At 41.5% G+C, this 14707-nt stretch overlaps 1 protein-coding gene across 1 annotated transcript in view; it reads left to right on the top strand.

Moving 5' to 3' along the window:
• The window catches only part of ADAMTS17 (ADAM metallopeptidase with thrombospondin type 1 motif 17), a 185713-nt gene that overhangs the window by 164609 nt on the left and 6397 nt on the right, over positions 1-14707 (top strand). The window contains exon 20 of the mRNA XM_074155909.1: positions 1289-1441. Within this exon, the coding sequence (XP_074012010.1) occupies positions 1289-1441 (153 nt within the window). The remainder of the gene's footprint in view (positions 1-1288; positions 1442-14707) is intronic.

The raw sequence follows: 14707 nt of genomic DNA on the forward strand, positions 1-14707 counted from the left end.
TCCCCTGAAGGGGAGAACTTGACATGCTAGAGGAGGTTAGTTTTTATCTCAGTTGGTACATATATCATTTTTCCACCCACCTGTCCCCAGTGGCTCTTCAAGAAAATTTCTCATTCTTAACCACTGCAATGGCACGAAAATGAAGAGCAGAGAGACTAACTATGCTGTTGTGTAGTGGCACGCACTTAGATGGCTGTGACAGCATCAGCAGATCTGGTACTCTTTTACTGAACTAGTTATTTAAAACAGAAATCTTATTTCAGTTCATGCCAGTGTCCCTTTCCCACCTCGTACAGTCAATGAAATCAGGACAAATTCTCCAGTAAAATGGAATTCCTAGTCAACCATGGGTAGAGATAACAGACGGGTGACCAGATACCCCTACTCTTTAGAAGCTACCTTCATAGTCCCCAGGCACAAAAACATTTGTGGGCAATTTGTGCTCACTCACATGAACATTTGTTAGATCACCCAAATGTTTGAATCAAGTCTTCCTTCAGCAACTGATTGTAGCAGCTCCAGTAGCCTGCTGCTTCCTCACAGGACTTCAGACAGTCCCTGCTTATGCTTTTGGTGTTGAGAAGTCTACGTTTCATCCCTGCTGATGTCTGTGGCTAGCTGGCTGGCCATGGCTGGAAGCTGATCACACCACCATGGCTCACTGAATACTGCCTCTCCTGAGCTATGCCCTTTGTGCCTTTGAAGTTCTTCAGAACTAACATAGTGATGAGGATACAGCAAAACAAAGAGTGAGGGTCATGTATGTGTTTCACATGAGAACATGTGTGAGAACTGTGACTTTGCCATGGTACATGCAAACTGTCCTGCAGAAATGTGTTTGTAACAGTGCTCTCATGCCACTGTGATGTAAAAATGCATTTATCGCCACTATTTTACTCCTATGATACATCAAGGGATGTGGCAGTTCTGTGTTGTGAATGTCGGTCTGTCCTTTTTCAGTATGAAGGATGACCTCTTAAATACAAGAGTTAGTATTTTTTTCATCTGTAACACCAATTCTAGCAAAATGCCAGCTGATATTTTTCAAAGAAGGTTAATTTTCAGAATTGCCATTTTTTCTAAGTAGACTATTTCACAAGCAAATATTATACTTCTCAAATTACTCTGTCATGTTTGAAAGGAGCTTAAATTATTGGGAGAATAATTAGGGTTATCAGTTTTTCTCTGTGTTCATACAATCAGCTTTTCCTTTTAGGTACGTTACCAAGATAAAAGTTATCATTTCTAGGCATCGTGTAACAGAAAACAACTCCTTGTTGTTTTGCAGTGCTCAGCAGACTGTGGCAAGGGGATTCAGAAAAGAACAGTGACGTGTACAAATTCTCAAGGAAAATGCGATGCAGCCACCAGGCCAAGAGACGAGGAAGAGTGTGAGGATCACACAGGCTGTTACGAATGGAAAACAGGCGATTGGTCTAAGGTAACAGTGAACGCTACACGGTGTTTTCTTTCTAAGTGCAAAGATGTTCAGAGTCCGGCGCTTCTCTGCGCTGTCTGTGTTAATTTGCAGTTTAGTTATTTGGAAGTGAATGGTTTAATGGGTTTTGATTGGAGTTTTTGCTGAGATTTAAACTCCCCTTGTGCCATTTATAACCCAAACATTGCAACACAGGCTTATGGATATGACCCAGCAAGTTTTAGAGAGGTGTATTCCAAACAGGATAGAAATGAGTATTAATTGACAGCTTAACCATCCAAAGACAAAACCTACACAAGATTCCCACCACAGGTGGACTCTTGTTGTCAAAAAGCTACTTTATAAACGATGCTGAAGCGCTTCCTGTATTTCAAAAAGCAAACTGAACAGTTCTGGCTAGCAGGTTGAATTCTACAGAAAAGAGTTCATTAGCAGTGTCTCCCAGGAGTGCAGAGAACTAAGGAAGTGTCCCATGCCCAGCCTGGGCAAGCTAAAAAGAAAATAGCAGAAGATTGTTTTCCTTGAGAGTAAATATGTGTTAAAAATTTGCACTTCAAGTTAGGAACCTAGTCACTGAGAAAAAGGGAAATCTCACAAAGGGGCTGTGGTGTCTCCCTCAATGCATCAATATGGAGCTGAGAAGAGAGCTGGACCTTAGTCTTCTTATCCCACAGGTGGTCAATCTGAAGGTTTGGGAGAACTGCTGTTAAACTGAATACTACCAGGGGGAAAGCACGAGGAAGCCCTAACAGACTCGCACAGAAACCGAGGGTAATTGAGAGCACTCACAGCTGAATTCTGTTCCTCTGCCTCGTGAGGGTCCTGCATGCAGAGTCTGACAGCACACTGTTTTATTACCCCAGATGTAAGACTAGAGCTGTGCAGCTGAATTTCATGCTAGCCTGAGACCTACACAGCATAGTGCACTCCTAGACTTATTCCAGCCACCTGAAAGGAAAGCAAGTCATGAATTTAAAAGCAGAGCCAAAACCATCAGTCCCTTCCTCTGGGCTGGATTTTACCTTCACTTAGGCCTGTCTGAACTTCGTTTCTCCAGTGACATCAGTGGAATTAATTCCTCAATGCAGTGGATTAAACCAGAGCAGAGTCTGCTCTGTATTTGCATTCTGATCTTAAAGTAACAGGTAGTTTTGCTTGGGAAGGAGGCTTGGCAGTGTGAGAAACTCAGCCTTTGGCAGTGTTGTTCATAAAGCATCCTTTACATTACTGACTTCACGTTTGCATAAAGAACTAAAATTTCCCAGGAATATTATATTCCAGTTTAGTTTTATCTTATCTTTGTAACTGTACTGTGCTTTAAACAGAAAGCCTACTTTGTGTTCTGGAATGTACGGCATGTGCAGAAACCGCTGGGATACGGTAGTTGCATTTTGCTTTCCAAAAACCCAAACTCCAGCAAACAAAATCCAGTGAAATAGAGGCCCATAATGGGCAAATTGGCTTATCTGGGATTGCATTTTTATTTTTTTTTTACATTATGATTAGGAATTACAAATATTTATAGATATACTCTGTCATAGATACATTAATTTAATGGTGTCAGTGCTGGGGAATGCATTAAGAACCTGCCACATACAAAAGGTCTGTATTTAAGCTGAGCCAGGAATTTGTATCACAGAATGTTTAGAGTATTGAACATTATTTTATTCATAACCTGGCACATAGAGTCCACGCAAGCTGGCCAAAACAAACAATTGCCGTGTGTTAACAGGTGAAATAACATTATTTATTTATTTGTGGAATTTTAAAACATTTTGGCATGCAAATTGACCCGGATTCTCATTATAGGGAGGAATATGAAATAATTGTGTATTCACTGATTACATGGATTGAAAGTTCAGTATTGTGTGAATGGTTCCAATCTGATAAAGATGTTGGCTCGCTGCTAAAAAGGCTGCAATCATACATTGGCCACAATAAATAGTGTTGTTGATGGATTTAGTGTCTGCATGTGAACGGGACAGGATCAGTGCAAAATCACTTGTTATTTGCAATTCTTAACTCGGGCTCAGGATCCTCCCTGTGCAGAAGGGCACAAAAGCTTGTGTGCGGCATATGTGGCCTGCTTCTGTCTGCAGAGAGCTTGTGCCAGCTCTCTGCTTCCCAAGAATTTCACCCTGTGCGAGTCCAGCAGGATGTTCTTGGACTTAGATTTGGTTTATAATGAGCATTTAAAATTCTAGACGTATTGGTTAATTCTGACTGGACACTTAGATCACACAATTAGCTTCTTATTCTCCGAGTAGAGGGGGTAAACAAAAGGCACCACTGGAATGCTAGAAAAGGGTATGGGCAGATCCAATTTTTAGAAGAAAATGTATTGTCTCAGAAGCCCAGATAGCTGAAATGTTTGGTGTGGAATTCAATTCTTCACAAATCCTGAGCAAAGGATTTTCATCATGAGAATCCAGAAGCTTTAATGCAAGGCTTAGGCTTAGGTGGAGAGCCTTTACAGCTATCAGCACCTACTCTCTGGTGGTGTCCGGCTTTAAACAGTTCCTCCTTTAAGCAGAAACACGAAGTCTGCGGCAGTTAGATTATAGTGAACTCTTTAAAATTCATACTTCCAGGGTAAAATTCCATTGTAAAACATTTGTTGCCGGTGCTGTAAAAATCCCTGTGAGAGAGCTTTATGCTGATTAAGATGGAAACTTTTTCTATTAATGCAAATTGATCTCAGAACAAGCAACAACTTTTTGCAATTAATGCGTTGTGCATTTGTTACTTATTGCTAAGAATCATCAGGGAAGCAAGATTTAACCAACAGTAGTAATTATCACAGATTAAAACAAGGGGCTTTGATGCTTTATGTGCAAACAGCTTGCATGGTGACTTGGCCTCCCATCCTTAATTTCCCAAACCAAGATCGTTTGAAGATACCAGGAAGTCATGTAAGAAAGAGGCAAAACCTCATTTAAAAAGTCAAGTTCCAGATACAACTCATAAATAGAACAGGCTGTTTGGGTGGTAATGGCAGACTTCTGTTTATATTCTTAGTAGTAGTATTTATAGAATACGTGGACTCTGTGCATGAGAAGACAGATCACATCCCTAAAGAGCTCCCAGCCCTATATAAATAACTCACCTTGCATCTGACAGCAATGTACATGGTTATCCTAGATAAGATCTTGGATCCTGTTGCATTCAGAAGGTACAAGAGTGGGCAGCAGTAAAAGCTCCAGATCTGTGCCAGGCAAGTTGTGGTTCTATATTCTCAGACCCTGGATCCACCTCTGTGTAGAAGAGGCGAGGGCTGGACACACGGCCGTGCTGATCTTTAACCCGCATCTACCAGCCAAAACCTTGTCCACTGGCCTTAGAAATGGCTCCCCGTTACCTGTCCATGCTCTGAAGACATGGGATTTTGTTCCATTTTCTGTCAAGTTTAGTCAGAGATGCTCCTTACTGCATATTGTAGCTGTGGAAAGCATTTGGAGCTAATTGCGTAATCTTGGCTGTGATATTTCTGTATTCCCAATGTATTTGCAGCATATTTCAAGTGTTGCATGAGGAACGGATCTATTTAATTCACTTTGCAAACACATAGGGCCAGGTCTGTAAAGTTATTTTAAATGTCTTTGAAGTTACCTTTGTTAGTCCAGTGCTTGAGTTTTACAGACTTTGTACTGTAATATTGTTCTGTTACTCATAACCGCGTGGAACCTCCGTTACCACCGCTATTAAACTTGCAACCTCCCTGCACTACTGCAACTTCTCTTTTAAACCCCTTATCTTAAAGGGATGTAATTATTATTTTTAGCATTTAAAACAAACGCAGCACTGGTATTATGAGATACATAACTAAGCTATTCCTGGCCCAGGAGTCTTCAAACCTTGGAGAAAAACAGATTGCACAGCGAGAGACCCACTCAAGGTGTGTTAACCTGAAATCCTATTTTATTGTTGCCTGGATTCTTGAGAATTGCAACTCATTATATCATCCTTTTTTATATATGATGCAATATACAAATGGGAATCCAAGCCATCTCCCATTCAGTCCTTTCTTCCAAAAGGAAATTCCACATCCAGTTTGCATTCAGTTAAAGAAACAAACAACTCATACACTCTTTGTACTTTGAAATAGTTCCTCCTTGTTTGAAATCTGAGCTGTTAAGCGTTCTAGCACTGGAAACGTTTTTACATTTTTGTTGTAGTTGTGCTAGGGGAAAGAACAAACATAGGTCGCCCAGTTTCCCAATGCTTGCCTCAGACTCCTAGGCTGTTGAAAATATGCCTCTCGATGCTTTAGCAAGACAGTAGTTCATTCTTTCATGATGAATTGTATTTTGCTGACAAACTTCATGTCAAGGATTACATTCCTGTGAAGAATGCGGGCAGCTTGTGAACAGAATGTGTCTTTATGTGTGTGGCTCCCCGGGAGGGTTCCAGGACAGGCAGCCCGAGTCCATACCATTCGCCTGCTCTGGGCTGCACTCGAAGGGATCAGCTGCGGGAAAGCTGCGGAACTCCGGCTTTCCCCTGAAGTCTGCTGTGACTCACACAGGTGAAAACATATGGCCCAAATGATGGGGGGGGGTGCACTGCGGGCCTGCTGCAGGGACATGCAGGCTTAATGTATGGGCTAGCAATGGTGGTGATGGAGATCAGATGTGCTTGAAGGTGAACAGCACTAGGGACTTCTTTTTAGCTACCCACGGTTCCCCCCATGTCCTCAGCTCTCTCCCCTTCTGCTCTGGTATTAATCCAGCAGGGAAAGCACTCAGGTGCAAAATACGGCCAAGGCTGTATTGTTTGAGTTCCTTTTCTCCAACTGGCTTTTGGACTCTTCTAGGGTGTAATTGAAGAGGCAAGATTCTATAGCAGGAGCAATTCTCCACAAGATTTTTATGGATCTTTCTTCACTTCCAGTTTTACTTAATTGTTTCACTATTTTATATGCCTCGACATACTGTGTTTCTGTCCTGTGACTGAAGTACTGTATTTCTATCCAATAGCACAGTTCAGAGTTCCCAGTTTCCTTTTTTTTTCACTATTCTCCTTTTAACTGGTATTATATCAAGGAAGGTAGAATTACAGGCAAGATACACTAGCTCCATCATTAGTGCTGATTTTCACAAGGGTGCATTTTCAGCTTTCTGGGTAGAAGTTTAAACATGCAACTTCTGTCCTCAGGCAACAATTTAGCTCATTAACCTATTATATTACATAGCCCCATGAAAAGATTTTTAGAAGAAGAAAGATACATAGAAGCCTTGTAATATATTGGCTTTGCCATATTTTTTCTTTGCAGTTACAGTAGATGCTCTGTAAATACTAAGGCCTATATTAATCTCGGATAACCCGGTGTAAAGCCAGGGTAACTGTCTTTCATTCTTCCCTACAACCCGCTGGCCACAAGCCAAGGATCTCACTCAGCACAGTGGGTCGGGTATCAGTCTCTCTTACGTCAGTGTAAATCCAGATTAATTCAGCCACTTAAGTTAATGCAGGCTAATGCCAATGCCATGCAGATCAGAATCTGACCTGCTGGACTGCGCAAGATCTTTGGGTCTTGTGTAGGAACCATCACAGATTCATGTTCTCAGGTGAAAACAGAATTATATGACATGTCAAGCTGGGCTTCAGCTTGGAGAGAAAGTAGAGGAGAAATCTTTTCCTATCATTTTACATCTTGTATAACCACCTGGCACAACTTTCACTGGATCCAGAAAGATTGTACACTCCAGGAACTGGAAAGTACTCGTAAGGATCAGCTTGGCAAAGTGTGATGTTAAACAATATTCTTGTTGCCAAATACTGTCAGTAGTGATAAAGCACATCTGAAAAATTACCTATAGCCACCTGCCCTCCCCGGACATCGATAGTTGCCAATTTTTTTACAGTCTTTCGCTCAGCCTATGAAGTGCTGGCTATGGGTCCTCATCCCAGGAGAATATTAACAATGGGGAGGAAAAAAATCTAATTTCCTACAAGAAAAATACTGGGTTTGTGCCAGACATTGAGGTGTTTCATACTGAAGATCAGCAGTCATTCATCACAATGGGTGGTAACAAGGATTTTGTAATTGCAAATTAATTGTTTTGGCAGGATTACAGCAGATTGTTGGGGTTGTTTTTTGGGGTTTGGTTGTGGGTTTTTTTTCAAAAAATACTCTATAATCTTCCAGTGCCAGGAAGGCGTGTTTTCCGAGTTCCAAGTGTTTGGGAACATCAACAAAATCCTTTATACGCCTCAGTTTTAATGATTAATTCACATTACATGATAAGAAGAGTAAATCAAGGACAGCTGTGGTTTGAGAGGTATATTCAGAGCTGTTATAAATATAGAAGCAAACTGTCCTTTGTTCTAACATTCATTACAAATTCATGGCTTGACCCGCCATCTGTTTATGATAAAATATGGACAACTTGTTAATTCTTCATAAAGGTCATAACTAAGTTCATCTTCTTCTACCTTGGAGAAAATAAATTTTTTTTGCTGAGTTGAGAGAAAACTCTGCGGGAGGGATGGTCACTTAAAACTGCAGTCGCACGTCACAGCTGACAGACCCTTTCCTGCCGCTTACTCACTTTGGCTCAGCCAACAACTTCATGATTTATGGCTGCTCGTGCGCATTCAGCACCGTAGCTGGAAACTGGTGTGGAAAATTGTCTACGGGCCTCACCAATGCAAATAAGTTGTTCTCCCAGAGGTGACAGAGCTGGATGTGACAGGAGAGGACCCAACAAGCTTTAGTGTTCAGACCCTCTGCTTCTCTGGTCCTGGGCATGACCCCGGAGCCAGAGCATCAGAGTGTCCTATAATTAACTACTGCTCTAAGTGGACCGCTCTAAGTTGTACTGATAGTTGTGGTTCTCCATGGCTTGTTCCTCTGGTGCGTGATCTCTGGTGTGCAAACCACAGCCTTTCTTGCCAACAGCTAATCTCAAAATACCCCTGGCTACAGAGATGAGAACAAATGGCGCAAAGTTAGTTATATCAGCTGGGTTATATCAGTTATATCACATTCCTCGATTTGGCAAAGTTGTTGCCAGTATCCTAGTAAAAATTTTATGCAGCCCTTTAGAAAGGAAGATGAAAAGTCATAGCCCTGCATTTCTGAAGTAGAATGGTACCCTCTTGAGTTACAATGAGCTAAAACCATCGCCTTTAGTTTAACCTCCGTTGAGGAAACGCATGGAATAAAATAGATCTCTGTGTGAGAAAAAGCTAGTGTTTGTTTCATGAAGCAGAAACCACCCCTCTCTTCTGCGGCAGTGAGATTAATTTTGTTTATAATGCTATGGGCCAAATCACTGACCCACCAAAGTCAATGGCCAACTCCCAATGACTTCAGTGAGTTAAGGATTTCAGCATAAAATGAAGATTCTGGCACATGGCTTGCAGTTTACACATGACAGAGCTCCAAGGCTATTGGTTGTTTTTTTGTCATCTTCACTGTCATTGCAAGGCATCCTGGAGTTTTCTCTGTCCCCTCTGTTTTCTCTCTGTTTTTTTCTCTGTTCTGTTTATTCCACAAACTGAAGTGAAAGAGAAATGAACCATCCTAAACGCAGAATGAGGGTTCTGAGAAAAAGACTTGGATCGTTGAAATAAAAGCCTCAGAAGGGGAAACGTGGGGGGAGACATCTCCATCTTCCTGCTGCCAAATCTATCACCTTGGGCTGCTTAAAGCCCAGCCCAAGGCCCTCCTACTGCCTTGCTGATGAAGTGGCATGTCAAAAAGAGGTTGGATGCTTCTAGGAATGTTTGTTGTACTCAGGGCATCACTTTTAGGTAATCCCTTGCTCTTAAATGTATGCTTTAAGAACAGCTTTTACGTAAGAATTTTTTAGGAAAGTTGTCTCTTAATTGAAATGCTAGCCGTTTCCTGAGCTGAGAACTGCGTATCTTTTTTTTTGTGGAATCTCCATCTCTTTAAGGTAATTACAGATTTAAGAATGAAAATCTGCCAGGGTAATGCATCCTTCAAGAGTTACAATCAAAGAGTTCCCTGGTCTAAGTCATGGATGGTCTTGCCACCGCCAAGTTGAACTGATTGCTCTGTTGTAGACAAACTTAGAAATACAGTTTTCATACCTCCACTGGAAATACGCATTTTAGGAAGGAAAGGAAAATTCCTATGAGTTCAGCTTGTAATTAACTACTGGCTTCTCTATGGTCATGTGTCCATCACTTAATTGAATTTGTTTCACTGAGTCCTTGCCATCTGACAGGGAGGTACCTTGTTTGAGGTAGTTGTTAGGCTCCATTTATAGTTACTGTAACACAAGCAGCTCCAGGTAGTAGTTTTATGTCCTTTCCTTAGGAAAGGCTGAATTGCCTTTGAAGTGGTGATCTCTCTCTGCTGACTGCAAAGAGAACCTAACAGGGCTACTTCAGTAAGATGAATCCCATCCCTTTTGCTCTTTGTGTCTCTGTCCCATCTGTGAAATGTCTTTGGCTATGGGCAGAGGTGTAAATACTGTATCATGGCACTAAAACAAGGTTGAGCCTCTACCTAGACTTGAGGTAACTGCCAGCCCCGGTCGATGCAACCGTAGTTGGAAACCTAGGCATGGAAAGTGAAGAGATGCTGACTACAGCGCTGTCTGGCCGTGTCATAACCCTGGGGACTGTAAGCTACAGAAACCAAGTCCTGCTCATGCCCTTGAGGCAATGACTGCTCCTTGTTTGCACAACAATTTGCACAGCTCATGTCTGCTGGAGTTTCTGGGAACTTCCATAGTACGAGTTACTTTGATGGTTCCTTAGTAGAGGAGAATGTGCTGCAAAAAGACCATATTCATCAGTGTTTTGTTTGAAGTGGAGCATGTTCTGTCACAGTGTTATTGTCTCGTGTTCCAATACAGCCTCCAGTGATCCTATTAATTGGAAGAATAACTTTTCCTTTTTGATATTTTTTATTTAAAAGCCTTGTTCATTAAGTGCAGGGTTTTTTGATGGAGAATTAAAGCCTCCCACCAAGATCAGTGGATTGGAAATGGAATTCCATCGTGACTATTTTACTCTTTTTTTTTTTCAATGTGAAAAAGAAGAAAGCATGAAAGACAAGCCTGTTCAAATATTGGCATCATTTTCTCTGAGTTACTCTGAGATGTTACAGTGTCTAGGATCATGTTTTTAAAAATATTAACGGTAGCTAATACACCATTCAAAGTTTGTACTACTCATCTGAAGAGGTTTTAGCCCCTTGAATCCTTATGACATGCAATATGTATCACTAGCAGGGACTGCTATAATTTTGCAGTCTTTCCAATAGCCTTTTGAGATTTATAATGACTACTGAGGCTTTAAGGTGACAATTTTCCAGAACATCTTTAAAGAGCAATTAGTATCAGCCTGTTGGTGGTCCCTTGTTTGACTGTGCAGAGATGAAATGCAGTGTTAGTTCAGCATCATGCATTTCAAAGCTGAGTAGCTCCCTGTCTAGAGAAGGCAGGACTGAGATAACGGAGATGAGCAGCCTCTTGCTGAAGTTAATTAATCCTAATGGAGTCCTTAGTTTAATTACTTTTTTTAATAAATTGCATTTAGGTAGCATTGATCGTTAACTGATGAATAACTAAAATATGTGTTCAGTGGAGCTTCAGTTCCCAAGATACTCTTTCAGGCTAACATCTGCGACAGGAGTCAGTATCATTTCCATGCAGTTTTTTGGGTGGGATAAATAATATGGAGTATTTCCCTTTTGTACCTGCCACAGATGAAAACATTGCCCATGTGCTATAGGTGCCATGCTAGAATATCATACCCTATAGGCAATACCATATCGTTTCATGTCTCTGCTTGATCCTGTTCTTGAAATCCAGTTTGAAAGCTTGTGAGAAGTAAATTCTGCCTGATTGGTATAATGAATTAAATGGCATTTCTTCATTAGCATCCACCTGGGCTGCATTGCACAAGTACTTAGGGGTACTGTCACTACCCAGAATATTCATGTATTCAGCTCTTAATCTCTGAACTCTCTGTACACAATGGAACTTTTCAGAATAGCAAAGTCAAGCTTAATTATGCAGTGAGACATGCTGGATGTACTGGTCAGGTCTTGTTCCTTAGGGTCATGCTGTTTGAAAGCACAGCTGTAGGCAGTTTGCAAGGATTGCTTTTCTCTTTTCCGTCTAAGATACTGTCATATCAGCCATGAGCATTTTCTGCTCTAATTTATTGTTTCTTCCCATACTGAGTCAGAAGGGTATGCATTTTTTCTTGGCCAAATTAAACAAATCAGTCATTTCACAAAAGTTTCCAAATGAAAGATTGTTGTAAGCAAGACCAGATATGTTCTCTTTACAGATCTGGGGTTCAAAAAGAAGAAAAAAGGAAAAAAAAAAAAAAAAGAAAGAAAGAAAAGAAAAGAACAAGGAAGCTTGAAAAACAGCCTACGGTTTGCTTTGGGCTAATTAGATCTTATCAGTGAAAAGACACAAATTTCTTTCTTTAGCATGATGCCATGGTGAAAATTGACCTGGTGTTTATGAAAGCATATTGCATGCTGCTTTTCAGCTAGAGCTATAGAGTTTAAATTAGTGATGCTCATAAAAAGCCTGATGTTAAGGTGTGCGGAGCACTGACTTTCAGAGCGCACACATGTATACTATTAAGGTCTCAGGAATGGAGCAATTACAGGACATTTGTCATTCATCTCAGATGCTGTGTTAGAATGTTATTAATAGAAACTTATCTTGCTTTCTTTCTGACTTTCATAGAGGCAAAAAATAAGACCCCTGGGGGGAAAAAAACACTCTACCCTATCCTAACGCCTTGAAATACTTGAATTCTGAAGTCAGTAAAGCAGGACTCTGTCTCTGAATATTGGAGCTTTAGCCATAGTGTTATCCTTGGCTTCAGCAACTTTCAGCAAATTGGGGACAAACCAGTATCTCTAAACATCAGATGACTGCAGGCCGATGAATCAAGAAAAAAAACATCTTGCCTTCAGCTTAGTTATGACAGTCATCTTGAACTATATCTCCCTCCAACAGATCAGCCTTCTAAATATTGGAGTACTTTGAGGATCGGCTGAAGGGATGCTATGACCTTCTGCTGGAAAAAGCAAGTCTCTTACGAAAAAGACTAACATCTATCTCTTAGAGGTTAGAAAAGTGACGTTTTTAAAGGTGACGTGGTCGGAATGCATCCATGCCCAGCCAGCAGCCCTCAGCTAAAGCAAAAGAAATGCTTCATTATCCCATTCAGTCCTGTACAGATCACAGCCTGTCCTCTGCAGTGGTAAATCTGTACCTTTCTCTGTCCCCATTAAGCCCTCAGCGCAGGGATTCTTTGGACTGGTCTCTCTTATGCATTTCTCCTGCTGCCCAACGGCAGCCCTGCCCTGGCTTCATTCATTCTTATTCCCCTCTCTTTCTCTGGCTATCTTTTGTAGATCAGGAGTTGATGAAGACCCTGACAGATCTCAGCACTTACTGTAAATTCATTCTATTTTAATACCTTATATTCTCCTGAGGCATTTGCTTTCAAAGCAATTAGACATCTGTCAGCAGCTTTGGTAGATTTCAAGCTTTCCTATCAGTATCCTAAGGTGGAAATAGCATTCCAGTTGAAAAATCATAGCTTGGTCTTAAGGTTGGAGTTTTTCAGTAAGTAAATCTTCTTTAAGCTGATGAATGCAGCTGCTGCCTTGACAATTTGTGAGTTTATTTCCTTCTGGATATCCCCACCGGCTTGCATGTTACTGCCAAAGAATGTGAATGGAGGCATTTTTGTCTTCCTTTTGCCTTCTCGAGCAGTGTTTGAACTGGGAGTTACAAAGGCTCTCATTAGGGTCACTTTTTGTAACTGTTCATTAACCCCCTCTTTTTTACAGTGCTGAACAATCCTTTGATCTGTGCATGGGGGTGGATTTCCAATATACAATGGCTATATTGTCAGTTTAGTGCATTATAGTTAAACTACATGAATTTTGCGTATGCATTTTTCTGATAGTGATATCACTGGCAATGCCGGGTGGAAGGGAAAAAAAACCCACTTCTTTGTTTGACACCGGTGTCTCTATTGAACCAGCTTCTCCGAGCTTCTCCCAACTTCTCTGAGTCCCCAGCTTGGAGAAGCTCCCCAAAAGTAGGCCAGTGGCCTGTGGGTTTTCTCTCAGTACTTGCGTAGCAGCTCAGGCGGCAGGCAGAGATCCACGCAGCTCCGAACCAGGTTCCAAACCCGGTCCTCCACATTCCCAGATCACTTCACCCCATCGTGGCATCAAAACATGGGCGTATCTTGAGAGTTACATCAATACTTGTAAAGGCTCTTGCAATTTTCAGAGTATTTTTGTTAATACCAATGCAACAAGTGAATATTTGCCCCAAAAAAGTCAGTTTTCCATCAACAGCATTTCAAATACAACCAGTGCAGTTTCACCACGTGGCACTGGAGCCTCCTGGTGTTCTGCACAGTGAAACCGTACCAGCTATGGAGAAGCTGGATGAGGTGCTGGGCTGTAACGTTATTTTTACCCCCACAGCCCACAAGCTGATATGTCTTGCCCCCCCAGCTCTGCCACAAGCGACACATTCCCTCTGGCAGTGTTGGCTGCCAGGAAGTTCCTCTGTTTGCAAGAAGGCCCCAGCACCTTTCCTTACTGAAACGAGGTTGGTGCTGGTCTCTTCTCACAAGCGAATAGCGATAGAACAAGAGGGAATGGCTTCAAGTTGCAACAGGGTAGGTTTAGACTGGACATTAGGAAGAGTTCTTCACAGTAAGAGTGATCAGACACTGGAACGGGCTGCCCAGGGAGGTGGTTGAGTTCACCGTCCTTGGATGAGTTTAAGAGTCGTTTAGATGTGGTGTTGGGGGATATGGTGCAGGGCAAAACTTTGTAGAGTAGGGTAGATGGTTGGACTCGATGATCCCAAGGGTCTTTTCCAACCTGAATGATTCTATGATTCTATGACTCATAACCTGGGTCCAAGCCTGAGGGTCCTATATCAGAGGGCACAGAGTGAACCTAGCCCTGAAAACTGTTCCATAGATATACTTACTTGCTCCAAAAATATTTGAGAGCAGAGAGGCCATAGCAATGCATTTAGCTGTCCAGAGCAGGAGGAAAGGTATTTATGGGAATTTGCTGTTCAGTTGGAGTTTGATTTTTATGCCTCTTTTAATGATGTCCTTTCTTCATAGTGCAGCGTGAGTAACAATTCCCCCTTTGTATGTATTTTGTATCTATTCCTATTTCCTATTGAAATTCCTAGGAAAGAGGCTATCCAAGTACAGAGTTGAAAATTTCGTCTTAAAATAAGCCAGATGTCCAACCTTCCTTTAGCTGCCAAG

This window comes from Numenius arquata, chromosome 11 (genome assembly GCF_964106895.1).
Source record: "Numenius arquata chromosome 11, bNumArq3.hap1.1, whole genome shotgun sequence".
Lineage (NCBI taxonomy): Eukaryota > Metazoa > Chordata > Aves > Charadriiformes > Scolopacidae > Numenius > Numenius arquata.